The sequence below is a fragment of the Mycteria americana genome, chromosome 9 (genome assembly GCF_035582795.1).
Source record: "Mycteria americana isolate JAX WOST 10 ecotype Jacksonville Zoo and Gardens chromosome 9, USCA_MyAme_1.0, whole genome shotgun sequence".
NCBI lineage: Eukaryota > Metazoa > Chordata > Aves > Ciconiiformes > Ciconiidae > Mycteria > Mycteria americana.
In genome coordinates, this window is record NC_134373.1 from 32,789,719 (window position 1) to 32,815,675 (window position 25,957).

Below are 25,957 nucleotides of genomic sequence, written 5' to 3' on the forward strand. Positions count from 1 at the left end.
AAGCCTTCCATAGCTGTTACACGGTGCACCCCTCAGAACTGCTCAGGTAAGGTATGAACTGTCTGTAAGTCTTCTGTTCTTAATTTGCAATTCTTATGTTGCTTTGAGAGGTGGGAGTTTATCACCTGTATTTATCCCGGTGAGTCTTAATGAAAGACTGTGCAAGCAGAGAAATAGCTTATCTTGCTTTTCCCTTGATGTTTGTTTTCACAGGCAGATAAATTTCAGATGTATGTCACCTACTGCAAAAACAAACCGGACTCCAGCCAGCTCATCCTGGAACATGCAGGGACTTTCTTTGATGTAAGCAGCCATTGCCATTTTCCTTCAGCACGCATAGTGCAGTTGAAACACCTTCTCTTTACATCTGAGCAACGGGTTCCTCTCTGTGTTTTGGCATTTGGGTTTTTCATTCCACTGCAGATATCACATGCTGTGAAAACTGATAGGTTGTGGTGTGATGTGTGATCTTCATCAGTGTGGCAAGTCATTTTTAATGGGGACACGCATTGTTATGGGAACCTTTGTGCATTTTTCAGACCCAATCCTTTCTAAAGATCTGGTTTAGATGTACTCTCTACCTCTGGGTTTAGTGGTAAAGTGAAAAGCAGATCCCATTATATTTTATGACCTGAAATCCCTAAGTCCAAAACAAGATCCTGTCCTCCTGTTCTGCAAATTTTACCCACCCTATTAAACATTTGCTTCATCACGCTAGTAAGGGACTCCATTGACTGCAATTAGACTATTTCCCTTACAAGCACTACACCTGGTGATAAACATTTGCAGGCTCCAAACCCAGTTTTGTAGGCTGAGAAAAATCTTTAAGGTTTCTGAGTACTTTTAAACTAAGCTTTCCCTCTGATTTTTGGAACCTCATCCATTTTGCCATGCTTGTCTGCTAGCTTATAGCTTTAATTAGTTGCCTTTCTGAAAAAATGCTAAGACCTCTTTTTCAAAGCACTGAAAATCTTTTTACAAATGTAACCACTCAGCAGGATCCGACCTGCCTGACATGAATCGGCTCCTCTGGGTTTCGTAGGTGCCAATGGTTATAGCATTTCAGTTAAACTCAACACTGAAAGTTCTCACATGAGCCACAAGAAAAATGATGAACACCTTTTTCTTTTGCCTTGTTTTTTGCCTTGTTAGCAAGTGATCTAAAAGTAGAATTGAACTGAAAGGGATTTTCCAGGAGGTGGCGCTTGAGCCTGTTGAATGGTTTGTACTGGTTGGTGACTCGTGGAGGGTTTGGGCCGCCTTAGGTGTCTTATCAGTGTTGTTCGCACAGGTTAAAAGTGTTTCCTCTGCTAAGCTTTTCCACTCCAGCTCTGTATATGGGCTAGAAACCTGCCTGATGTTGCTTAATAGAGAATATTCATGTGTCATCAACTGCTGTTTTGCAAGGGGAGATGTTTTCCTTCTATTGGTGGGAATTGTGCTGGGCTACCCAGTGATGCCTGTGCAAAAGGAGAAAGCTGGCTATCCCCCCAAAAAAATCCTCTAGGAGTCACTCAATCTGACTAAGGTAGTGTGAAGTTCCTGTAGATCCTTCTTAGCTTGATCTTGGAGTGGCAGTGGTTAAGTGGCAGGACAGGGGACAATCTGGTCCAAGGAATATGGAGGAAATGGCTGGTTCTTTTCTTCCAGGAAGAACCTGGAATTTCCCAAAACACCCTGATGAAGTTATCTAGAATAACACTCCTTAGAAGCCTGCTTAAAGATCACAAGCATACAACCCCTTAAATTGCATAAACCATCACAGAACGTCACTTTGAGATGAAAACAAGTAGTCCCAGTAATCTGTCTGAACCCTTCAAGTCCATGGAAAATTTGCAGCTTCAAGGCTCATTAAAAGGGCTTCAGCTGGTGGAAATCAGCATATTATTGAGGCAATAGAGTTTATTTTAGTGTCTGTTATTTAAGTGAGCTTTGGTCCTCAGGACAAAGACAAAGTTTGGTTCAGTCATCTATATGCTTCTGCTATTTTGAATATTTTTTTCCTTTAAATCTTGGAAAAGATCATTTGTTATATTCAAGAAGCCACAGGGCACCTTTAATTTGCATGACCAGCATTTACAGAGTGGAACATGGTAAAGCTCATCGACTTTGGTAGTGTTGCAGAGCATTGTGTTTCTGCATGGATGATGTTTCTTGGACAGCTTCTCTGCTGAGATGGGCAGAGGCGCAAGCAGGGTCTCAGTTTCTCCTTAGTAATAATTTTTTCTGAAATTTCTCACGAAAGATTTGTGTCATGCATTACAAAACCTAAATGTTTCATGAAGTTTTTAGTGCTGAATCAGTCTACTCAGCAAGCCATTGGTCTGTACACCCAGTTCAGGATGCAGTTTGTTCTCCTACTAAACAACTGTACATAATTAAATGACTTATTTTATGAATCTCTTTAGACATTTGATACAAAATCTGGGCACTTTATCACTGCTTCATGGTAAATTCAGCAATTCTTATGGTATGAAATTGTATTCAAGTATTCCTGTCTCCATGTTGTCCATGGAGGATGCTGTGAGGGTCCTGTGCTGCCCTACACAGAGGATATTTTTGGTGTTTTTTCTGGGATTCTGTCTTTGCATGTAAGACTACACGTTGATCCTGTTCTGCAGCTCATCTGGTTTGCAACACACAACTGCCAGCACACAGTGCCTGTCAGATACCTTCATTTCTTCCAGACCCTTGGGACACTTTTTTCCACCCAAGGAATAACTAAAGTTGTGTCTAATGGTAAGCCATGGTGCACTATAATGTGAACCAAGCTTGCTTTAAACAAGAAGCAGGGCAAAGCAGAGAGCACAGAGCCCTGTGGCTAGCTTGCTTCTGAAACCTGCCAGCTGCTTCAAAGCTAGCTCAGATATCTCTCTGCTTCACGTTACTTAGAGGTGTGTGAGAAATGTCTGTGCTGCCGTGCTCTACCCTTCACAGACCTCTCCAATTTCCACCTCCACCCACAGTAAGTTCAGACCTCTCCAGTTGTTACAAAGCCAACCCAAGACACACTCCAGCAGGCTGCCATCTTACTCCAGGGACCAGACAGTTGTCCCTTACTCCAGGGACAACACTTCAGGGACCAGAGGGAGGAGCTGCAGGGAGAAGGTCCCTTTCCAGCAGTCTACTTGTCTGATTGCCGTATAGCAGTGCTCTTGCTTCCCTGCTGCAGGTTCCTGTGCAGCAGGGACAGCTGTCAGTCCATCAACCCACTCTGTGTCTGCATAGTCTGACCAGAGCATCCTGGCAGAGCAAGGAATGCCTGAAGGGGAGGCATCTTGCTGGGAACATGCCCTGCTATTCAGAGAGCTGGGAGGAAGGAATAGTGCTAACTTCATTACTTGGATCCTACAAAACCAAGTGTACTTAGCCAGCTCCAGGAAGTGCACAGACGTGGCCAAGGTCTTGCTGGCTCCTGCAGTTACTAATTGAGTCCCAGCCATGTGCTCTGCAGACACTGTCCCTGTTTGGAGCCAGCCATGACTCAGCTTCATGCAAACTCCGTTAAACCCCATACAGAGCCCCTTCCCTTTTGGGTCTTGTTCATGGCACCAGAGGTATTTTTTCTAAAACAAGCTTGCCTAGTACAAAAAAAAAAAAAATCTGTTGGCACATTGTGTGAAAAGTGGCTATTTTTGCATCCCAGCATAAAGATAAACACTGGCGCTAAAAAAACCAGTAACCTCCCTAGTACTCAGCAGAAAATCCGACTGTATACAGAAAGAAAATCTCCGTTCTTGGCAGTTCTTCCCCCTTCATCTTCTGTAACTTCTTCCCTTTACAGCCTTAAATTTACCCTCCAGTAGCTGGAGATAAGTCCCATTCCTACTCCCCATCTGCTCCCTTAGGAACCAAGGATTTCCTGATGGCCAGGATCAAGGGGAGGCATGCCCAGGTCCTGGCGGAGACAGAAGGAATTCCAACCTGTTCTATTTCAGCAGAGAATCTGCCGCTGTAGGGCATGAGTTTGGATGGCTAAATATGTGCATTAGGGTCCTGTAGTATTTTCAGGAGCTCCTAACTCCCACTGGAACCACTTGGAGGGAGGAAGCTGAGCCCTTTGTAGACCTCACCAGGTACCTATCTGCAATGTCTCCAGAAGTTCATGAGCACATCACACCGATCAGCACAGACATTTTGGTTCAGATTCAGGTGGCAAACCAGAAGTATTCAGTGCTGTAAAAGGTATCATAAGGGTATCTCTCCTGGCCCCCAGCTGCCTCCTTAGAATAGCATAGGTCTGTCAGCACTTTGTCAGACCTGTTACTCCCATATGGATATTTCAGCTACCCCAGGGCTCTTAAATGGTACTAGATGCTTATGTTTAGACAGCTAAATTACACCCTATGCATGCAATTTAATTTAATGTCACTCCATTTTAATTGAATGTTAAGACTCTGCATTCAGCCTTCATAGCTAGGAGAAACCAGTTGACATGACAGATAAGTCATATTTAAATCAAAGCCTATGTAGTTTACTCAACATAGACTTAGCTTGACTTGCATAGGGCCCCTGCAGTTAAAGAGGCCTTAGGGGGACTCTGCAGTTATTGCCAGCCTCTCTGAAACCACAGTTATTTGCATGTGAGCTTCAAGAGAGTTAAAAAACTAAAGAAAGAAATGCAGATATCCAGAGCTAAAGTCAGTTATGGGTGGTTCTGTCTGGCAGGGGGTTAATAGTTTTCCATGACTGACTGCTGTTTTTATCTCTTCTAGGAAATTCAGCAAAGACACAGTCTGGCCAACTCTATCTCTTCTTATTTAATCAAGCCTGTCCAGAGGATCACAAAATACCAACTCCTACTGAAGGTACCTTAGTGACCTGCCCAAATCAGCTCATGCAGAGCAGTTCCCAGGTGTGATGAGTTAACTTATTCTTAAGGGAGCTGCTTCATCACCTGTTCATGACCTGTAAGCAGCTACTGCTGAGCTGCTACTCCTACTTACCAGGCCTGAGCATGGCAACAAGTGTGAAATCAGGTTGGGTGTTTTAAAGGAAAAGACTCACAGAAAGAAAAAAAACAAACAGTAAAAACCTGATCACCTGTTTCAGCTGGGGTTTTTTGTATCCAGGTGGACTTAACCCTAAAAAGCGAGAACTGGGAAAGATAAATTGAAGGGTTGACAGAACTGTTTACTTTCCTTCTTGCTAAGTTTGTCACATGTAATAATTTTATTAAAGGCTTCGGTGACAGCAGTAATGAACTTTGGGAAATTTCACTGACTCTTGACTGAGACTCCTTCACTGGCATTAGATTCTGTTTGGGAGCTGACACTTTTGTTTGAAAAACATGGAAAAGCTTCATATACAAAGCAAAGAACTTCCAAGTGAAACATTAAGATTTCCCATTGAAAATAAACCACCTTTGTTGGTTTGTTGTAAATTGGTTACAGGTTTTTGCAGTATCTTGTGAGTACGTGAACTTTAGATCTAACTTAACCAGCCACTGTTCACTTCAAAACTAGTAAACCAAAGAAGAAAAAATATCTGGAAGATAAGGGAAGAGACAGATTCTGACTTTAAAAAGCTAGGACCAGATATAATACTTGCATCTCTTTAAAGCTTCCTGTGTATATACCAAAGGAGTGATATGCTGTACAGGAAGGTACTTACTGAGCACATTCAATGTGTTGACAAATCTGTGCTTTGTACCAGTTTACTGAAACACACAGGTTTACCGTAGTCTTGTGAGTGCTGTGGGACAGCAAGGCTGCACTGCACAAACAGTCTGCTAATGGGAAGGCTAAAACACCCCTTTCAGTCATCACCCCTTTGGTCTCCTCCTCAGGTGGATCGTTCCTGAAGGGACCTCCCTGCCCTGGGCACAGCACACTGCCAGCCCTGCCTGCACTGCGGTACTCACCAGCACTGCTGGGTCAGGCAGGGGTCCCTGCAACCCGGCTGGCACAGCTGGAGTGCCTGATATCTGCTGCGTAGGCATAAGTCCTCAGAAGTCTTCTGAGTGCACAGTCTCACTCGAGAGCACTTTCTTTTGTCTTGCTTTGTAGTCATTCCCATTTGATCCCCACTACCTGTGAGCATCCACAGTGGGTTTTGATGCAGTTCAGCTTTCTCCTGTCACTGATAGCGAAGCAGTTGCATGTACCAAGTAACACAATGGGATATATAGCCAGCATGTTAGTCAGAGTTTGTTTATAGGTGTTCTGCATTGCTTCTTAGGAACTGCTAACCTGCTGCGAGGAGGGCAAAGGGGAACTCAAAGATGGTCTGGAAGTGATGCTCAGTGTCCCAAAGAAGGCCAACGACGCAATGCACGTCAGCATGCTGGAAGGTAGCAAATGGGCAGGTGGCTGGGGCAGGGGAGGGACCCGCTGGTAAATGAAGCCTTCTTGTAACTTGTGTAGAGTTAGTACAGGTTGACTGTAGCAATGCTGTTGATTGATCATAATTTTCAGATACTTCCTAGCTCCTTTCTGATATTTCTCTAGAAGTCTTGGAAGAATAAAGCTGGCTAGGAAGTGCTGGGGTTTTATTTATTTGTATCTTATGAGTGTGTATATATGTATTTATATGTGAGTATATATGTATATACACGTATGTGTGTGTATATATATACAATGTATATATATATTTGGTTAAAACATTCTTACTGCATGAAACAAAAAAAACCCTCCTGAAACAGTATCAATTTAGCTGCTGGCAGCCATAACGATTATTGGATGAAAACATTTCTAAATACTGTCTCAACATTTCAAAAGAAAAAGTTCTGGTTTTCTGAGTCAAAACAGCTTGTGTTTGAAAGTGTTAGTATAATTATCCCAAAGATTAAAAAAAAAAGAAAAAAGTATTGTTAAAAAGTATTTCAAAATTACAGAAAAAAAATATTTTGATTGCCCCAAAGTTAAGTCTTTTATTAGCTTTTTGATGTGTGGAGTATTTCTAAAATTTAAAAATTTTATTCTGGAGAGAGATGCTTTATTGTCTCTCAAACATTTTCTTGGCCTGGGAAAATCATTTCCAGCCTGGCTTGAGTCAGAACCAGGAAACAAGAAGAGTACTAAAACAGGCAAGAAGAAGGAAATGGTGCCGGTAGCTAAGCAGCACATTAAGACCAGGTGATGAAAACTGCAGGGGGGCAAACTGACCCAGTGCTGTGGTTTAGCCCCAGTCGGCAACTAAGTACCACCCAGCTGCTCGCTCACCCTCCCCCCCAGTGGGATGAGGGAGAGAATCGGAAGAGCAAAAAGTAAGAAAACTTGTGGGTTGAGATAAGAACAGTTTAATAACTGAACAAAAATAATAATAATAATAATAATAATAATAATAATAATAATAATAATAATAATAATAAATGGTAATGGAAGGAAAACAACAAGAGAGCAAGAGAGGAACAAAACCGGGGAGGGGGGACGGGACCAGTGATACAACCGCTCACCACCCGCCAACCAATGCCCAGCCCATCCCCAAGCAGCGATCACACTGGCCAACTGCCCCTAGTTTCTATACTGAGCATGACGCCATATGGTATGGAATAGCCCTTTGGCCAGTTGGGGTCAGCTGTCCTGGCTGTGTCCCCTCCCAGCTTCTTGTGCACCTGGCAGAGCAGGGGAAGCTGAAAAGACCTTGACCAGTGTAAACACCACTTAGCAATGTTGCCTCGCTGGCAGCAACAGCCAAAACATCAGCGTGTTATCAATATTATTCTTATACTAAAATTCAAAACACAGGACTATACCAGGTAGTAGGAAGAAAATTAACTCCATCCCAGCTGAAGCCAGGACACCCAGCATAGGTAGAAACACTATAAAGATGGTTTTAACTGTGGTGTCTGGTGAAAAGCAAGGTTTCCCAAAATAACGCCTGGATAATCTGTCCCCATAAGATGACCAGCACCATGCAATAATAAAGAAGAAGGGATGACTTTGTTAGGGTAGACAAGGACTTGGACAGTTGTCTTCTGAATAAAACATTACTCCTGAATATTTGGAGCAGGGACCAGTGCTGCTTGGTGCTTTCCCAGGGCTATCTGGCATGAGCAACAGCAGGCTGTGCTGGTGGAGGAGCAGTCCCCAGCTCTGGAGAGAAGTGTGACCCACAAGCTGCTGAGACAGCAGCTTGGAGGGCACCTGGCACTAGGGACTCCTTTTTCCCTCAAGCCTCCCAGTTATGTGGAGGGACTCCTGTGACCCTCAGCCATGTGAAGGTTTTTGACATGCAGCTTGGAAGGTGAGAAACTCCTCCTGGAAAGCTTGTTTCTGACACAATACCAATTCACTTTCATAGATGTAAGTCCTCCATGCCACTGCTGTGGACTCACAGGCCCTTGAAGGTTGGGTTAGCATGCTTGAAGGCATCATGGTATGATGGGGCACTTCCAGCTACTACACATTATGTTTCTCTGAATTTGCGTTGACGTGCATAAGATTCCTTGCATTGCAGTTCTTTGTACAGTAACCACCACTGAAACCTTTATAATAATTAAGTAATTACTACTACACTTTAGCAGCAGTCTCATTTCACAGATATGACGTATTTGCCTCTGGTGAAATAATTATATCATTGCAGTAGGAAAAAAAAAAAAAGAAAAATATTTTCACTGGGGCAATGGATGCCCATTAATGTCCTTTCAGAATATGGATAAAAAAAGAGAAAGACCCTTTTATTTCAAGTCCTTACTGCTCTGGTGTTTCTGGGCATTACTGGTCCCAAGAACAAATACAAGCCAATGTATTTTGTGGTTTTAGGGTTTGATGAGAACCTGGACGTCCAGGGAGAGCTGATTCTTCAGGATTCCTTCCAAGTGTGGGATCCCAAGTCTCTCATTCGGAAAGGCCGTGAGAGGCATTTGTTTCTCTTTGAAATCTCTTTGGTGTTTAGCAAAGAGATCAAAGATTCTTCAGGACACACAAAATATGTTTACAAGAACAAGTTACTGGTAGGTGTGGCTGCAAAGAAAATATTCTGGGTGTTGTGTTTCTTGTAGGTAGAGGTGGAGTTTGGGGGATGGCTCGCATGTGCCCATGCTGGGCTGGGGATACTCATGCTACCTGGAAGGGCTGGCTCTGGGCCCTGCAGGGCTCACCTGCAAGCCAAGCTCGCAGTGAGTCTGGAGAGGTTTAAGATAATGAGATGTGAAGGGTGGGTGGGAAATGCAAGGGGGATCACTCAAGCCATTCACTTCCTTGCCATACCCTGGTGGTTTTCTGTTTATCTGTGTGTAGCAAAGCAGAGACAAGACCTCACTTCCCTATCCATCCCTGCCTCCCCACTTCTCCCTACAAATGTAAAGTTTTCTGGACTTGTGATGCTTTATATATATGAAATCTCTCACCATCTCTTCTCCACACTAGACCTCAGAACTGGGAGTGACTGAACATGTTGAAGGAGATCCCTGTAAATTTGCTTTGTGGTCTGGACGAACACCATCCTCAGACAATAAAACAGTGCTGAAAGTAAGTCTTTTCTGCTTGTTTTCTTTGCCTTTAGAGCTGCTAGTTGAGGCCTTGGGAGCACTAAATGAAAGGTCAGTTTCCTCCCTCCTCGTATTCGCATGGCTTCTATGTCTGTCAGCAGGGTCATGCCTGCGTCGGGAGCAATTCAGCTCTAAGGCCTCAGTATGAATCAAGACAGTGCAGTCGTGCAGCCTTGCTGAAATTGCATCTCTTGCAACCTGGGTTGAGCAGCTGCACACTGACACAAGGCACATCTCAGGGTGTTTGGCTGGGAGGTGTAATTCCCTTAGTCCTTTGCCACTGGGCTTATCAACAGTCAACCTATTCCTCACACCTCCAGAGCTGACAGCCGTTTCTGTCAAATGAGTTTCTAATAAAGTATTCATGTTATAGTTATTTTGTCTGAGGAAATCCCAGCTGTGGGCTGATAACCTATTTCCCCTCCACAGAACATGCTGTATTGCTAGCATTAAATATATTTATCCAGAGCTTAGCTGCTTTACTGTTGCTTGCCAAGTAGGTCTGGTAAAAATACCTCAGTTCTCCTCGGGTTACCAGGTACTCCAGCAGCTAAAACAATACAGCAGAGGGGAGAAACAGTTAATCATGCATTTTCATCAGCCAACCACGATTCTTCTACATAGGAGGTGACATGCTGGGAATACGATAAAGTTTCTGTCTTTCTGCCTTGTGGAACTTTAGGCATCCAGTATTGAAACAAAACAGGAATGGATCAAAAATATCCGGGAAGTCATTCAAGAAAGGATTATCCATCTGAAAGGAGCTCTGAAAGAGCCCATTCAGCTCCCCAAGACACCAGCAAAGCAGCGAAACAACAGTAGAAGGTAACCTCAGTCATTCCGTACAACGTGAAATCACTAGCATTTTCTCAACCAACAGCAGTGTAGTGTCTGTGGGCTTTTGACTGGGTTCGCTTACTTTTTCTTACTATAGTCAAAAGCAGTTTTCATCATCTTTTGTTTTTTGCATGTTGTCTTGGCAAAAGTAGCTAGAAAGCTTTTCTATGATATACATACAAAGGTCTTTTATTTTAGTACTCCAAAGTATTAGAGAGAAATGAACAGTAAAAATTCTTCAGAGTCCAAAGTTATGTTTCTTTCCCAAAGTAGAATTTGAGTACTTCACATTTGAGTAACACATTTTTTCCCTGTTTGGCATTTTGAATTGTTTGACAATGAAAATCACAGCTGGTCATGACGATATATTACTACAGAGGAGAATCTGTGTTCATCATCAAATACAAACTCATTTCAGCCTGTGAAGTAATACTAAATTTTTTTTGTTGACATCTTTGAATCCTGGATTAAGTAGAAATTATAGAAAATTAATTGTTTTTTTGCTGTCATGCTGGCATTCCCAAAAGCCACCTGTAATTTAAGCATCTCTATTTCCTCATCAAGTTTTATCACTCTCTTAGTTCAGGCTATATTATAGAGGCATCCAAAGCATGAGTAACCAAGGTCACCCAGGAGATCTGTAGCAAAGCAGAGATCCAAACATTTCTTCCTGGGGACATGCACCAATACAATAATTTTCTAGTACAGAATGGGAATCTTAATTTTTTTTTCTTTGTCCTTAAATATGTATTTTGTATTATTTAAATCTTTATTTTGAAAGACCAGCAAAAATTTAGGAGAACTATATCTGTACAGCAAAAGGGAAGAAAATACCTTCTGTTAGCAGATTCATAGAGGTAGACTTGTAGAGGTCTATACTGTCTTTATTTATGTTTGTTTGGATATCATTTTTATGGCTCTAGTATTAAATTCCTGAAAATGTGGTTCCTGTGAGACAAAAGAAATACCCCTTCCTTCAGTGTCATGTGTAGCCTGGGCTGAATGGTTCTGGTTAAGGCAGAAATCTAATTGAAGGAAAATTTCTGCCTGACACCCTCATTACAGACCTATTTCTGAACACCAGAGTCTTCATATGCAGGCAATGGCCATCCTGTTTCCAGCAACAAACGGTGTGACTATGTGCTAATCCCAACCCTATGGCTGAGGGTGACATCATTGTAAATTGCAAGCTACATAGCAACATGGGCTGCATCAGGGAGGTAATTTTAGCACAAAGCCAGCTCTGGCACGCTGACTCGGCACTTCTAAAATCCACCTATAAAGTTGTGCACGTTCCAAGGTGGTGTGTTAAGTAAGCATCGTTGTTTCCCTATTATGTCTTTTGCAGAGATGGAGTAGATGATGCAGACAGCCAAGGAGATGGCAGTAGTCAACCTGACACCATTTCCATTGCATCCAGGACATCACAGAACACAGTGGACAGCGATAAGGTAGGACTGAAATGTGAAAATACACTGCTGTTAATCGTCCCCAGAAAAATGTAAGTGAAAAGCAGAGTAGAAGGCATAATAAAGCAACCTGTCTTCTACTGAGTGAGTTGAAACTTGTATTGCCCTATGCTAGGCTATCAAAACCCAGTCTGTTTCTAGGTGCTCACCAGTACTGCTGTTTTACATGGTAACATCTCTGTTGCTGCAGCTTCTTTGTAGTTAATACACAGAGGATGAATTGGCTCTGAAGAAACACAGTCCAGAGCAACCTTTTCTTCCCTAGTAGAACGTGCCCTGTGGGAGCCAGCTGCTGAATCAGCAAACAGTTGGTTATGTTCCATATTTGCCCTCTGAGCTAAAAATCACTAGTTTGTTGGAGGGAATACAGATGCTTACACACCAATTAATACAGCAAAACTGGGATCCTGGCTGGTATCTTGAGAGCCTGGGAGACCTACCCTTTCCAGAGACTGTGATTCTGGACCCCACTCCTCACGGACATATGGTGGAGCGTATGGATGGCCCTGAGACACGCTAGATTCTGTTGGAATGCTGCACGCTGTTGGCACGTATGTACTGGTCATTTTACTTATCAGATGATCTGAGTCCAGATTCCTACCTCCACTAGGATGCCTGACTTGAATTTGTCACCCTGATACCTCCAACTGCAGTCTTCAGCTGAATTAGCAGTTGGTGGTAGGAGTAAATGGGCTGTTAGTAATAATTTACCTTAGCTACGCTGATGGGGTTTGTCATATCCACCGAGAGAATGTCCATGTTCTCTTCATGTGTTGTTTTGAAACCATCTATAACTTTCAAAAGGATGAATTCTGCAGAACTGTTCTGATTCATCTGTTTGTCAGGGCTTTAATTATGCTGCCACTTACACAAGGTAAGAAGGGTGTCTTCACAAAATCAGAATTCAAGTTTATGGTTGTAAAGTTCACAAGTAAGGTTCAGTGCAGAGGTTATTTTGAAAGCTGGACTCAGAAATAGGAGTTAATTGCAAATAAATTACCTTTGTAAGACCACCTGTTGTATTTATCTTAAAGGCATATTCCCATGCTTTTGGTTTATTTTGACCAATAATGTGCATTAGAAAAGTGTTAATCCTCACAATCCAAAGGCCACTGTAATGTACGCAAATGCTTCGCCTGATACTGAAGAAGTACTTTCTTATGTCTTCAGTCTACATGGACTCACCCTGCTTTTCCATGTTTTTCACATTTATCATTCCTGAGAAAGGCGCTGACTTAGTAGCGTATTTGAGTTCATGCTTAATTTTAAGCATTCGCATAAGCTTTGCTCGTTTGCCCCAAGCCCATTGACTAAGTTGCATGAATTATGGTAGACAGGCAAGGTCTAGGTAAGATGCTCCGCATTGCATGCTGTAGCTGCATACAAGGTCTATAGTGCCAACAGCACAGGAAATGATCAAGCTGTACCCTGAAAGACATCATGGCATCAGTTGGTTTAAGGATGAAAGATTGTAAAGGGCTATAGGAATTTCTATCCAAAACCTTGTTTGAATGGAGAATGTGTGAGATAAATTGAGCATGAAATCGTGCAGGGGAAAATTTGTTACCACTGGGGAAAGGCTAAATCGGTTCTAGGGTTGTGTCATGTTTTTTACTTTTTTAAGGTGGGTAGGTTCACTTGCTGACTTAAGGCTATCTGTGTGTTTGTGTGTCCTTATATACGCTTACTGAATAGAAACAAATTCCAGTGTACAGCTAAAGCTTAAATATACTTTTATGTGCTTTGTTGAATCTGAGCAACTAATGTATCATCCTTAAATAGAGAAGCAGTTCCTGCTGAACAGTTTCCTTATTGTCACTGATGCTAATGCCAGAATACTGTGGAGAATTTAGTCCCCAGAGTGCTGCATTACTGTGTCTTTGCTCCAAGGAAAATGAACTCTCTACATTGCTTTATAGTTCTCTCTCAGTTTTTCTACACAGTTACCCAAATTAATGACAGATGGAGCTGAGTTGTCTTACTTCCCATTGAAGCAGCACGGAGGCATACCTGCGTTCAGTCTCAGTTCAGACATCAGCTCTTACGCTGCTTGCACGAAGCCCTTAGCACATGTTAGCATCTGCTATGAGGGGACTCTGTGTTGCAGTATCCCAAAGCTGTGCAAGGACCTAACAAGACACAAGACTCCTAGTGGTGACATTTCACCATATGGGAACAATTCACTGTCATTCCAAGTTTTTTTACTCTCCAACTTTAAAATGGGTTTTTTTCCTCCAGTGTGTAGTTGAGCTTATCTTCTAGGATGATCTGAGTGAGTCTTGTTGGACTGGGAAGATTTATCTAGGCTGGTACTGCGTTACCAGCACTGGAAGACTGTACCATATCATGCTCTCTAGTTAAGATTTCTTGATAGTGCTTGATAGGCAGAGTTGATAGTGCTTGGTAAACACTGTAACATACATGCCAGAATTAGCTCATGTGGTACCGATAAGAGCACCGATAGATAATGTGTTCAGCAAATAGTGGTTTCCCTGCCTATTTAACTCCAGTGTAGTCAGCAGTTATTCCCAGGAGTTCAGATTCAGGCTCTGAGTTTTTTCACAGCAGTAGCCTCCATGGGTGACCTCTCTGTGTGCCCCAGCGAGATCTCCATCCAGAGGAGCCAGGAGAAAGAGCTCCTACCTTTAAAAACTCTGGCCATTCACAGCAGCCTCATTTACAAATACATGCAAAGAGCTTTGCAGTGCTAGCAGTGTGCCAGGATGGCAGCAGATTAATCCTGCACTGGGACCATCTATGTATTAACTCAGTGCCAGAAACAATTCTCAAGTAACATTTAAGAGCTTATATTACTCTCTGAAGGCAAAAGAATTCAAAGATTTAGCTGACACACTTTGTCCTTTCCCTAAATCTTGCTATTATGCCCAAGGATTACCTAACACATTAGTTGAATGTTCAGACAAGAATGCCAAACAACATTTTAGACAAAGAAAACCACAACCTCTCAAAGATTCCCAATTTCAAGTAGCACTTCTACTTAATAACACTCCTTGTGCCTCAAGTCATATATATTTCTTTCAACCTATTTGTGAGCCAACTCCTTCTGGGTTGCAAGTAGCGATTTCTGTCTCCTCTCTCATCGTGGCGCAGCCCTAGAGCAAAGCTTTACCTTTGCATTTGAAACTCCTAAAAAGGCAGAAGGTTTTTTGTTGTTAAGTGGGAATGAGATAACATTACTGTAAATTCAGCAAGGATTTTCTCTCAAGACAACTGAACCTAGCCATAACATTTATCAGGGGGATCATTTGGTACAGAGCATAGAGCACTTGACTGGGGGCCAGAAGAGCTGAGTCCTAGTTCTGCTCTGTCACTCACATGTTAGGTGCCATCACAAATTACATGATGGCACATTGCACTTGTCTCTTTTTTTCTTGTTTGGATTAGGAATTTGGGGGGGAGACAGGAATTCTTGCAAACATTACATTTGTACATTAATTATAACATTGTCCTGTGTTGTCCCAACACAGAATACAGACCCAAATTCAGAGCTGGTTTTGTATATTGAAGGAAATTCACAGCAATCTTTATGGTAGCAGACTCTGCTTTGAAAATATTCTTAATTATATGCCTGAGTCCAGAAGTGTTACTAAGTCTTTAAATAGTCAGGCTTTCCTGGCTGCAGGCAGTGGTCAGGTGATTATACGAGACTCTTCAGATTTAAAAAAAAAAAAAAAGTCCAAGCCTGTTTAGGAAAAAAAAAAGATTACTCCTGTCTTTTAAATTAAATACCTGTTTAAGTAGCTGCTTAAATCTGGATCTTAGTCCTTAATATCTTTAATTTTCTTGGATTTTTCTCTCTCAAAATTATATAAAGCAATTATCCCTGGGCTCATTTCATTTTCATTAAATACGATATAGTAGAAACACAGACTTCAAGTAACGTCTGTAGGTTTGCACCTTTGTAAAAGGAAAGAAAGAGAGAACATATGAAACATTTATTTTTCCATTTGCAATCTATGACTTTTCCTATATGCAAGCTGTAATCTAAAATATTTCATACATGGAAAAAGTATTATTTGTATTGTCATTTGGTATTATGTAAGTATTATGTAGAGGGGGAAAAGTGGGTTCATGAACCGAACTCAGTGCTAAAGAATCAATAGATAATGAATACTATTACAGTAAGTGTAATTCCCATTGAGCATCCAAGTCAGGTCCTAGGTAACCTACTACGCAAAATTTCTTCATCCTTTTCCAAAAGGCAAACTAGACAGCTTTTGTTCTATACAGTAAGCCCTCTTCAGCATGCTATCTAAAAACCTCTCCTTCGGGAGAAATCCTTGCCCTGTTCAATTCATGGCAGACAGGATTTCAGTCTTTATATTGGGATTCAAAGCAGTGGGGAACTGCATAAAGAAAATGCTAGCATGCACGGCATTCTCATTTGTTAAGCCCATTGATCTATTGGCTTGTAAAACGGCTGTTTCTGGCGATACTGGTCCATCTTCTAATGGGTTTTTTTAGTTGGCTTTTGCAGAATGCTGAGCAGAGCAGTTCTCATTTCCTCCTGTTGGTTTTGGATGTGGAATAAAGCTCTGAAATGTGAACTGAAAAGTTTTTACTCTCTAAAAATAAACATACACAATATACTTTTATCTTTTCCATTAGATACTGGACTCAGCTCATCTTTCAGCAGTCATGAGACTGAGATCTTGACCTCTTCCACATCAGTGGTATTATATAAAATCTGGGAATAATCATTTTTCTAATTGAAGGTAATTGGTATAAGAGCAGAGATTTTAGAATTAAGGCTTGTTAGAACGAGTCACCTAGGGACGGATTCTCTTTTCTTGAATGGCTTCTAATCAAGGTAAAATAGCTTCCTCCCTGTGATATTGTTACTGAAGCAGAAGTTAGGATCTGATGCAGGAAGTACTGCTTCAGATTCTTCATTAGAAAGAATTCTCAGTTCCTTGGAAGTTTCCTTTTCAAGTTACATGGATATGAGGAGTGCCTTGATCACCCACTTTCTTCCTTGAGGCTAAGCATTTTGGGTTTGAACTCCATAAAATTGTGCACCAACATGCTGCATGTTTTTGTAAATAGGTAGCATTTCCTTGAACTATTGCCTAGTGTTAATATGTGCTGATTAAACCCACCAAAATTACCAAATGGAAATGCCCACTCATTCAACAGTAAAGGAAACTTGTTCTGTTACATACCTCACAAGGAGGACATAAGGAAAATTACTACGTTTATTAGATGCCACCATCAACTTATACAATACAAAGTGGTCAATCGTTGCTTCCCAGCATAAATTAATCTGGAAATTAAGTATTGAAATTAAAGTGCCTAAAACCAAAGTTGAAAAGCCAATGATCCCACTCTGACTGGCCAGCTTACAAATAAACGAAGTATGTTAAGGTGAGCAAGAAGTTTACAAATACTCCCTTCTCTGAAACTGAAACTCCCATCAGCTGGAGTTCAGCCACTTGCTTCCAGCAATGGGAGTTGCAAACCTGACTACAGCAAGAAGGAAGCTCCTGGTTGCTGATGGCTGGCATCGTTCCCTCAGTGACATTTGTCACTGAGGGAAAAGTCTTCTCCCTCACACTAGCATAAAGGTGACCTAACAGCCCAGCACCATGTGTGCCCTGCTCTCCCCGTCACAAGACGTGTATCCTGCAAATAAAAGGTGGATTTCCGTGTGGTTTGCATTGGCATGAAGGCATAGGCACTTCAGAGTAGGGTCTAGTTGCAAATTTGTATTTACACACGAGCCCAGCTCTGTAGCCACTTGAAAGTGGAACTAGCCCCTTAGAGCATGCTAGCCCTTGGACCATGATCCTTGCTACTATCAGCATTACACATCAGCTCTGCCTGGATCAAAAAGCTGATTCCACCAGAGATTTCTCTGGTTTTGGTACTAATAACGTTCTTCTGTTCTGTGCTCTCAGACTGGCCTGGAATCAGCAGCAAGCCTAAGGCTCCTCTCAAAGGTGGAATGACTTGGAAAAGCTCAATTAAAGACATGACGGCATTTGCTACAAAATAATGAAATTATAATAATCTTTCAATGAAAATCCCCTTGAAATCTTGAAATAAGAACATCAGCACAAGGAAAAAACATTTTACAAAATTAATGTTAATATGAAACATTACATTGTCAAATACAGAAAATGCAGAGCTGGGATAAAAATGAGAGATATCCTCATTTTCAGAGAGAGAATCAAAAGCACGGATAAATGAAAAACAATACCATAAGGCAAATGTATACATTAATTCTGCTAACAAGAGGACTCTCGCTAAGACTGAGCTGACAATTTAATTTCTGCTTAGTTTCTCAGCAAGGAAACTAATATACCAAGCAGAACTAAAAACTATATAGCAGATCTCTGTCTCTCTTCAATGCTATTGTCTCTCTTCAGTGCTATTAAAGTATTCTGTAGCTTTCAGTTATATACTTTACTTTCCTGAAGCAGTTTTTCCTTTGAACCCCTGGTACTAGGGTTTTTTTAAATTATTTCTAGGCTCTTACAAAATATTTACACAGCTAGTGATCCAAGCCCTCTAACCCTCTGGCATTATTATGGCACAATGTGTACATCCCATGATCGAAGTTTTGGCCTTTTACATCTCTGCCAGTGAGTTCTGTATTGAGTCATGCGCAAGCGACACATTTCTACTGCAGCACTGGAGGAATTTTAAGGGACAAGAGCTGTTCACCCCCAGCAGTGCTTGTGTATGGTCAAAACATGTATCACTATGGATTGGAGTCTATGCAGTACTTGAGCAGTGGGACGGAACTGAATAGAAAACACCCACCAGTGGAAAGTCATCTGCCAATGGTTAATGAATGCTATAAATTGTAGCTGATGTGAAGGAAGTTGGAAGGTATGATGTAAAAACTCTGACTATGGCAGAGCTAAGGGACGGCATGATCATGGGAATATGGAGTGGGATGGTAAAGCAGGTAGTCACTTAAATACAGAATCTGGAGTATTTCTTTAGAAATCTTCCTGTTTTCTGGAGCCCTGTGAAAGGTGATGCATATAGAGTTGTCTGCCAGGTGAGGCTGGGCATTGACTTGGAAAGGTTTCTTTCTCTAGCCTATATATTTTACTCTCAGTAAATTAGATTTAACAACTGTGAGTTTCTAAAGGGCAAAGGAAGAGATTGATTTGGTTTCATTCATGCAAGTATTGTTCTGGTTATTCTGCACTAATCCTGTCCAGACAAGTGATGTGCCAGAATTCAGTAGTATACTGTCTGGAGTGCTGCTCCCTTATAGTGACTATTGAATTACGGTGCCACAAGTAAAATTAAATTTATGTAATAGAAAATGACTGCTGACTGTTAAGTGAATTTTTCCTGTGAAGATATGATAAAGAAAAGAGGAGTGAGTTATGACTCCAGAGGATATATTTTTAGTGTTTGGATGCTGCCGAGCATTAGTGCCGTTGTCACACTGAGTTCTTACTGCCCTCACCTGTGGAAAAGGGAGAACATGATAGCTAGCAAAGGAAAACCTGACATAAAACATCTTGGCACTTTAATTAGCCTTCTTGAGTGCTCACTAGCTATAGGTTGTTAACTCTTTTCAAGATACTGTCATGTAGTAGCAAAATGTTTATCTTATCAAGGAAATAAATTGTTCAGCTGGGAGCTGACATCTCTCTCTCTCTCTCTCTAATGGTAGTTTCTTAAGATTTCCTTAGGCTTTGGGAGACTACCTCTCAATTCTTGCTCTGAATCTTGGCTAGGACCCCCGTAAATTCAACTCTTCCCTGGGAAAAATATACAAATATATGTATCTTTTTTTTTTTACTGTGAATGGTTCCCTGAAACTGAGGTCACTGAAGTGACACTTGGAGCTGATAAAATAAGACTGTTTTATCTCTGCTGGCAATGCCTTCTTTGACATGAACTTGCCTTTTCTAAAATCATTCATGCTCAGTAATATTACTGTGGCACTTTTTTTTGCTCTCTTTCCTAAGTGTAAGTAAGGACTTTCCCTTTGCTTCCTGTATTTCTTATCAGGAATGCAGCACTGCCAGTGTCATGAAATGTTCCAGCTTTTGAATTTGCAGAGGTGTACTTGCCTGTCTCCATTTGAGTTTTTTCAGTCTTTTGGAAAAAAAACTTGAGGCTCTTGGAGTGAAGTATAACACACTCAAACAGACAAGGTTTAAATTACATCTTTAGCTTTCCAAATGAGGTCATCCCAGGACTGAAGTGCTACATGCACCTTATTTGACTCATTGTGCAAAGTTGCATGGGCACTCACAGAAAACTCTGAACCCCAGATGTGATCCAAATAGTTAAAGCCATCCCTTGCTCAGAGAGTCAGTGCCAGGCCTATGCTCTGCCTTGGTATAACTTAATCTCTGTTTTGGGGACTTGGATGATAGGTCTCAAATTGCCTTTTTTTGTCTGTACACTGGTCACTATGACTTGTAGCTTTACAGGAATTTACCCACCTGTCATCTACAAGCAGAGTCAGTCAACAGCTCTTTTTTTTTTATTTATAATGCACGTAGCACAGGATCTCCAGCTCCTCAGCACAGGTATTAATACTGGCACTGCCTACAACAAATCTCCCAGGACAATTCTGGGGCCTTGGGCCCTTTTTTCCTCTGAGAACTTTGAAAAAATGGACTTTGGTCTTCCCTGGATTGGAACCACATTTCAAAACAAGGGAAAAAGTAATTCTTACCAACCTTGGTTTTCAGCCAGGTTTAATCCTGGCTTGAATTACATGTTATCTGTCTTTTCCAGCACCGGTTTCTAAATGTAGCAAGTAGATGATGAAGAGGTTTACCTCTGAGAAGTGACCTGTCAAGGGTGCAAGTGCTGCTGAGAGTAGGGACATTTGCTTTCTGTTGTTGCCAGCAAGTATTCGTTGCAGCTGTGGGTGGAGGTAGCTACTAAAGACAGGCTGTCTTGTTTCAAAGAGCTTTCTCGGTAAAGGTGTATGTATTCTTTTGAAAAACAAAGTAAAACATGAGCAGCTGCTTTTAAAATCTGACACTTGTGGGAAGCACTTGCAAACTTCATAGTAATTGCTCAGGGAACTTCCTCTGAAGTTCTCACCATGTCCTTATCCACTGCTTACTGTACTGCACGGCTGGACAATTCCCCCGCAGCTACCTAAGAGATGATGACAGTGGATGAATTTCACCAAATGCCCCATTTTTTTATCCAGTAGTTGAATTTTAGCAAGACATTTCCCAGAGATTTGAGTGTTTCACACAACCCTGGCTTCACCACTGTGAAAATATAGCAAAGCCAAAACACAGGAAACAAGAAGGCACAAGCTTTGCAAGGCGTTTCTTTCTCACTTCAAAGGACATTTAAAGTAATATGAATAGTGTCAGATTTTTAATTATATGATATAAAAAAAGTTTTAAGCCTAATGTAACTGTTTCTAATGTGCCTAATGTACTCTGAAAGAAAAAAACAAACAAACAAACAAACAAGCTGCTTATGGAGAGTTCTTGCCTATGGAGAGTTTGCTGACTGTGGAGCAGCCTGTGGTTTCATTTCATGGACAAAAATGAATGAAGATCTGGAAACGTGGAGCATCAGTAGTGTCCATGGGAAATAGAAATCATATTGTTCATTGAGTGATATTCTGGGAAATAGCTTCATAAAAGGCACACATGAAATTTGCTGTGCATCTTAAACATCTCAGCTGGGATTTCTGAAAATGCTGTTGAACTTTAGTGGGACCTCTGCTCTCAAAATGCTTGGACACAATTCTGTTCCCAAAGGAAAGCCATTCCTCTGGTGGTCTGTGAAGGGTAACTGGTCAGCACTCACAGGTTTATTTCCAGACCAGTGCAGAAGCAGCAGATATTTTCTTAACACCTCTCCCAGTCTTTTATTTGCAGCTATAAATAACTGCAGATATGAATACAGATTCAGTTGGGTGATCAGATGCTGAGAAGAGATCCGACTGAATGTCCCTGAAAGTGCAGTCCTAGGGAAAGATATTCTTCAGAAATTTCTTTTCAGCATTTTTCTCCATGCATAATGGGCAGTTACACCCAGGACAGATAAAGTATGCTCCACTTCTTTTATAAAGTACATTCTCTTGTAAATTTTCATTTCTGTTGCTACCTGTTTCATAAAGAATACTTGTTATTGATTTTCATAGATTTTTTTTTTTCATTTAGGAAATAAGGATCAGCATTCAGCATGCTTTCAGTCTCATTCTTGGATCATTTCAATCTAATGCATCTTTTGGTGGAAAATAAGTAAATCGGTAACATTTGAAAGCATAAGTCAAGTCCCTCTGATAAAACAAGTGTATGGAACTCCTCCAGGCTGAAGCTCTCCTGAGAACATTGTAGCTATGAATATCAAGGATCAACACATTCATGTGAGGGTATTTAAATGTAATTTCTGTCAGCCCACTTGATATCTCCTTTCTATTCCTGCAAGCAGTGTGAAAATCAGATTCTATTCTAATGTGCTGATGAACACATTCCCCTTACAGGTGCAAGGCACACAGCTAAAGGTCGTCTTAGTTGATATAACGAGAATCCTAAATTCACTGCTAATGTGGTATCTCTCAGTCAGGAGACATTTCTGAAGAACATGTGATCCTGCTTAGTCGGCATGGCTGTAATTTTAAAGGGTACAGGAATATGGTGCAGAATGCTGTCCTTGTAAAGATGGTTGAAACTCAGCTGTGGACTACACTATGGCGTTAAATGACAGGAAATAAATCATGCTCCATATCAATAAATCTATATTACCAAACAAAAAAAAGATGTTTTGATGCCTGCTGCGAAGAAAGAGGATGTTTAAGTTATGAGGACGTTTATGTGAATCAGTTTGATGCAATCAAAACAGAATAAGAAGGAAGGAAGTGCAGTAAAATCCCTGTCTTTCTTTCAAAGACATCAGCAACCCGACTGATTTTAAAATAGGATTCAAATAAATTATTGATTTGCACAGAAGAATTAAAGGATATTCTGTTTTTCAGCTCTAAAGAGAAACCAGCTGTTGTTTGACTTTTATAAATGTGCTGTGATTTTCAAAGAATCAGATGTCGAAGATTTGTTGCCGTTTATGTTACATTAGAAACTGAGTTGGACTTCAAATGGCAGAGGAGCTTCTAGATCTGAATTGATCTTTGAATGGGAAACAGTTAAAATTGATTCATGTTAGTAAAAAATAGTATTTTTCCCAGCAAGATTCTGTCTGTAACAGTTAGACAAAAATACATATATTAAGAGATCAAGTGGCTGAGTTCCTTTTTGCTCTAAATTTATGCTAATGAGAGTGCAAGCTGAACTGTAAGTCATTAAAGGCCATTTATTTCCTCATTATTGCTTATCAACATTAACATTCAGTGACCTGTGAATTATTCACTAATTCCTTCCCTTTCTCCTCCTGAGCAATTCCTTTTCACTTTTGTTCTTGCACTTCTTACACAGCATAGAATGACAGTACTGGGCTATGACACCGGTGAGGTGATTCCTTGGGCTGCCCTCAGACTTACTCGCTTTGTCACATCTGAAGAGAGTACACTGGCACTTGCCAAGACCTACGGTCTGAAAGGTCCGAGCACCGCTTTGTAAACAAGCCTGCTCAGGACATGAAATAGATACTCCTGGCTCAGCATCATGCTGGTTTTGCAAATTTGTCTGTTGACAGAAGGGACAAAAGGGTTAATGAAAAGTGGATAGATGATATGGTCCCCCCAAAATGAGGACATAAATAGAATAGGAAGTGTCCATCAGTATTCTGGCGTTGTCTCTGTAGCCATTCTTGGGCCAGGCACTAGATCATCTAAAGTGCTAGGCTTAGAAAGAAAGGAGCAAGCAGGATTCAGAACTTGTTTTAAAGAGGTTTTTTTTTTAATTTCATCTCAATTTCTACCTACCATGTTGTCATTAAGCAAGAAGCTGTTCCTCATCTAAACTTGATCATTCTCCTCCTGTTCTTCAAAGAACTTGAGTTCATATTTATTTATCCTGTACTGTTGTTTTGAGTTGTTTCTGAGGTTTCATTCTGGTGATTACAGCATATTTGTTTGATTTGGCTGTACAATATTAAATATATCCCTCTGGAGGAACAATATGTTTTCTTGTTGGCATAGATTTTTTTTTCCTTTTAGAATTCATCATTTTTCTGTGGTTATTACAGCCAATGCTTATTAGCTGCAAAGTGCCAGGTTTGTTCAAAAAACTTAGGAAACCTTGGAATGACATGGTTCCAGCTATAAAGGGCATATAGGGATAGCGCAGAATAACTGTCTAGAAAGGAATAAAAGTTTAAGTGAGATCAGAAATTAGGTCTTTGAGCAACACTGTTAAGTTCATTGATCAAGAACATTAGAGGACATTGGAGATCATCCAAGTTCAAAGTTAATATTAGCAAGAGGTTTGATATTGGAAACAAAACTGTGTGTGAAGGAGGGGGACAAAGGGAAACAATTGCAAATTCCCTTTTTCTTCATATACGGGATGAAGTCAGGAAAACACAGATCACAAACAATATTTATAAGCAAGCCTTTAATTCAGGAGTGGAGGGTCTTACTAGTATGCAGTAGCTCTTAGGCAGGTGTTCAGAAATTCTGTCGAAGGGTCTTTTCTTTCGTCACGTGTATATGTATATTTGCATGTAGCAGCCACTGCCTTCTTGGATCTAGTCTGAGTTATACAACCAGCTGTTGATGCTAGTGAATGCTGGTGGTCTTGTCCAGATGTGGCTGACTCTTGGTGTGCTGAATTTATCAGTTCCTGGGGATTCAGCAAGACTGCTTGTCTCCAGAGCTGATCCGTTCTTGGGAAAATTTCACAACCTACTGTCTCGGCTCATACTTTTTCTCTCTTCAGCTTGCTGTCTGCTGGTTTCTCCATCCAAACCTGTATATAAAACCTATATAAAACTCATTCACACATTCTTATGTGGAAGAGGTCTTTATGGCATGGCCTCATAAAAGGTGCAATGCCTGATTAGGGGCAAAAGGGAGCAGACAGTGAGTTAATTGATTTTAACTCTTTGAGCAAGGCCACATCTACCTCAGTCTTTGTGTGTTGCCTGGTCGAGTACCACTGTGAGCATGGGGGAAGCATCACAAGAACATAGATACTGGACTGGGAGGCAAGAGTAGGAGGCAGAGGAACATGGAGGGCAAGCCACAGGGAAGCACAGAGCCGGGCAGGCAGCTGAGGGAGGTGAGAGCTTTCCTGAGAAATGGAGACGTTAGATGTGAGGGGACCGGAGGAAGAGATCATACTACACAATGTATCGTTATTTAGTTTTCCCTTTCCCCTTAGATCCCAGTAAGGGTTTACCTCTTCTCACCCCTAAGTCAAGTAGGGAAGAAAAGGCTTTGAGTTATGGGGAGGGCTATTCTGGTTGCTTCTGCTAGTCCACAAACTCATGGTCTTTTCAGTGATCTGAGGCAGTATTTATTCTGGAGCCAAGTATTTTTGCTGCAGGGTGCCCCAGGAGGCACTTTCCCTGCCTTAGAGTCAGCATTCTCCCCACCTTGTAAACCACGTGCATGCCTTGCTACTGGCAACCTACAGCTGAGAGAGGGAGATCCAAAACTTCCCCCAAGCCTCCGTTTCCAGAATCACAGTGCTGCTGCTATCCAGACCAACTTTATTTTTCTGTTTGGCTCTTGCATTAATTTAAAACCCACCAACAATCAAAATCACACTCACCCTCCTCAAATGTGTGTGGGCGAGAAACAGAGGGGTGTGAAATGTATGGCACAACTCCACAACCCCTTTTCTCCCTGGGTTCATTTTTCCTGACACTACAGCATCACTTCCTGACCATACTTGCAAATAAACAATTATTGAAAGAACATGGCTGGACCACACATGCATATTTTCCACTCTCGTGGAGAAAAGCTGTGTGTCGGCGGGTGGTTATTTATTTTCATAAGAGGCAGTTGGGTTTGTTGTTGTGTCTTTAGGGCACCATCTCTCGAGGTGCTGAGCCTTCTCAGCTTGCAGAGGCTGCAGGAAGAATTGAGGGTGGGAACCAGCTGTGCCCCACAGGTTTCGGGCCTCAGTTGGCGTTATTAATTTTAAAAGTTTTCCAGTGTTGATATTTACTGCGTGATCTTGAGGAGTCAATGGAAAAGGACAGCAGGGGGTCTACCCAAGGGAAGGAACACTTTCCTTAACCAAACCATGTGATGTTCCTTTAAAATTGGAGTTGGAGTTGTTAAACCATCAGTTAGAAGTGTGACATTTATATAGAGAGAAGAAAGTAAATTGAAATG

General features: G+C 41.3%; 1 protein-coding gene across 6 annotated transcripts in view; it reads left to right on the top strand.

Moving 5' to 3' along the window:
- The window catches only part of KALRN (kalirin RhoGEF kinase), a 534,707-nt gene that overhangs the window by 376,641 nt on the left and 132,109 nt on the right, over positions 1 to 25,957 (top strand). For all 6 annotated transcript variants that reach the window (XR_012777086.1, XR_012777087.1, XM_075511732.1 and 3 more), the window contains exons 28-34: positions 214 to 303; positions 4,716 to 4,808; positions 6,181 to 6,292; positions 8,706 to 8,896; positions 9,312 to 9,413; positions 10,116 to 10,258; positions 11,619 to 11,721. Coding sequence is in view for 4 of the 6 variants with exons in the window: in XM_075511732.1 (XP_075367847.1) it covers positions 214 to 303; positions 4,716 to 4,808; positions 6,181 to 6,292; positions 8,706 to 8,896; positions 9,312 to 9,413; positions 10,116 to 10,258; positions 11,619 to 11,721 (834 nt within the window). In the remaining 2 variants the exon portion in view is untranslated. The remainder of the gene's footprint in view (positions 1 to 213; positions 304 to 4,715; positions 4,809 to 6,180; positions 6,293 to 8,705; positions 8,897 to 9,311; positions 9,414 to 10,115; positions 10,259 to 11,618; positions 11,722 to 25,957) is intronic.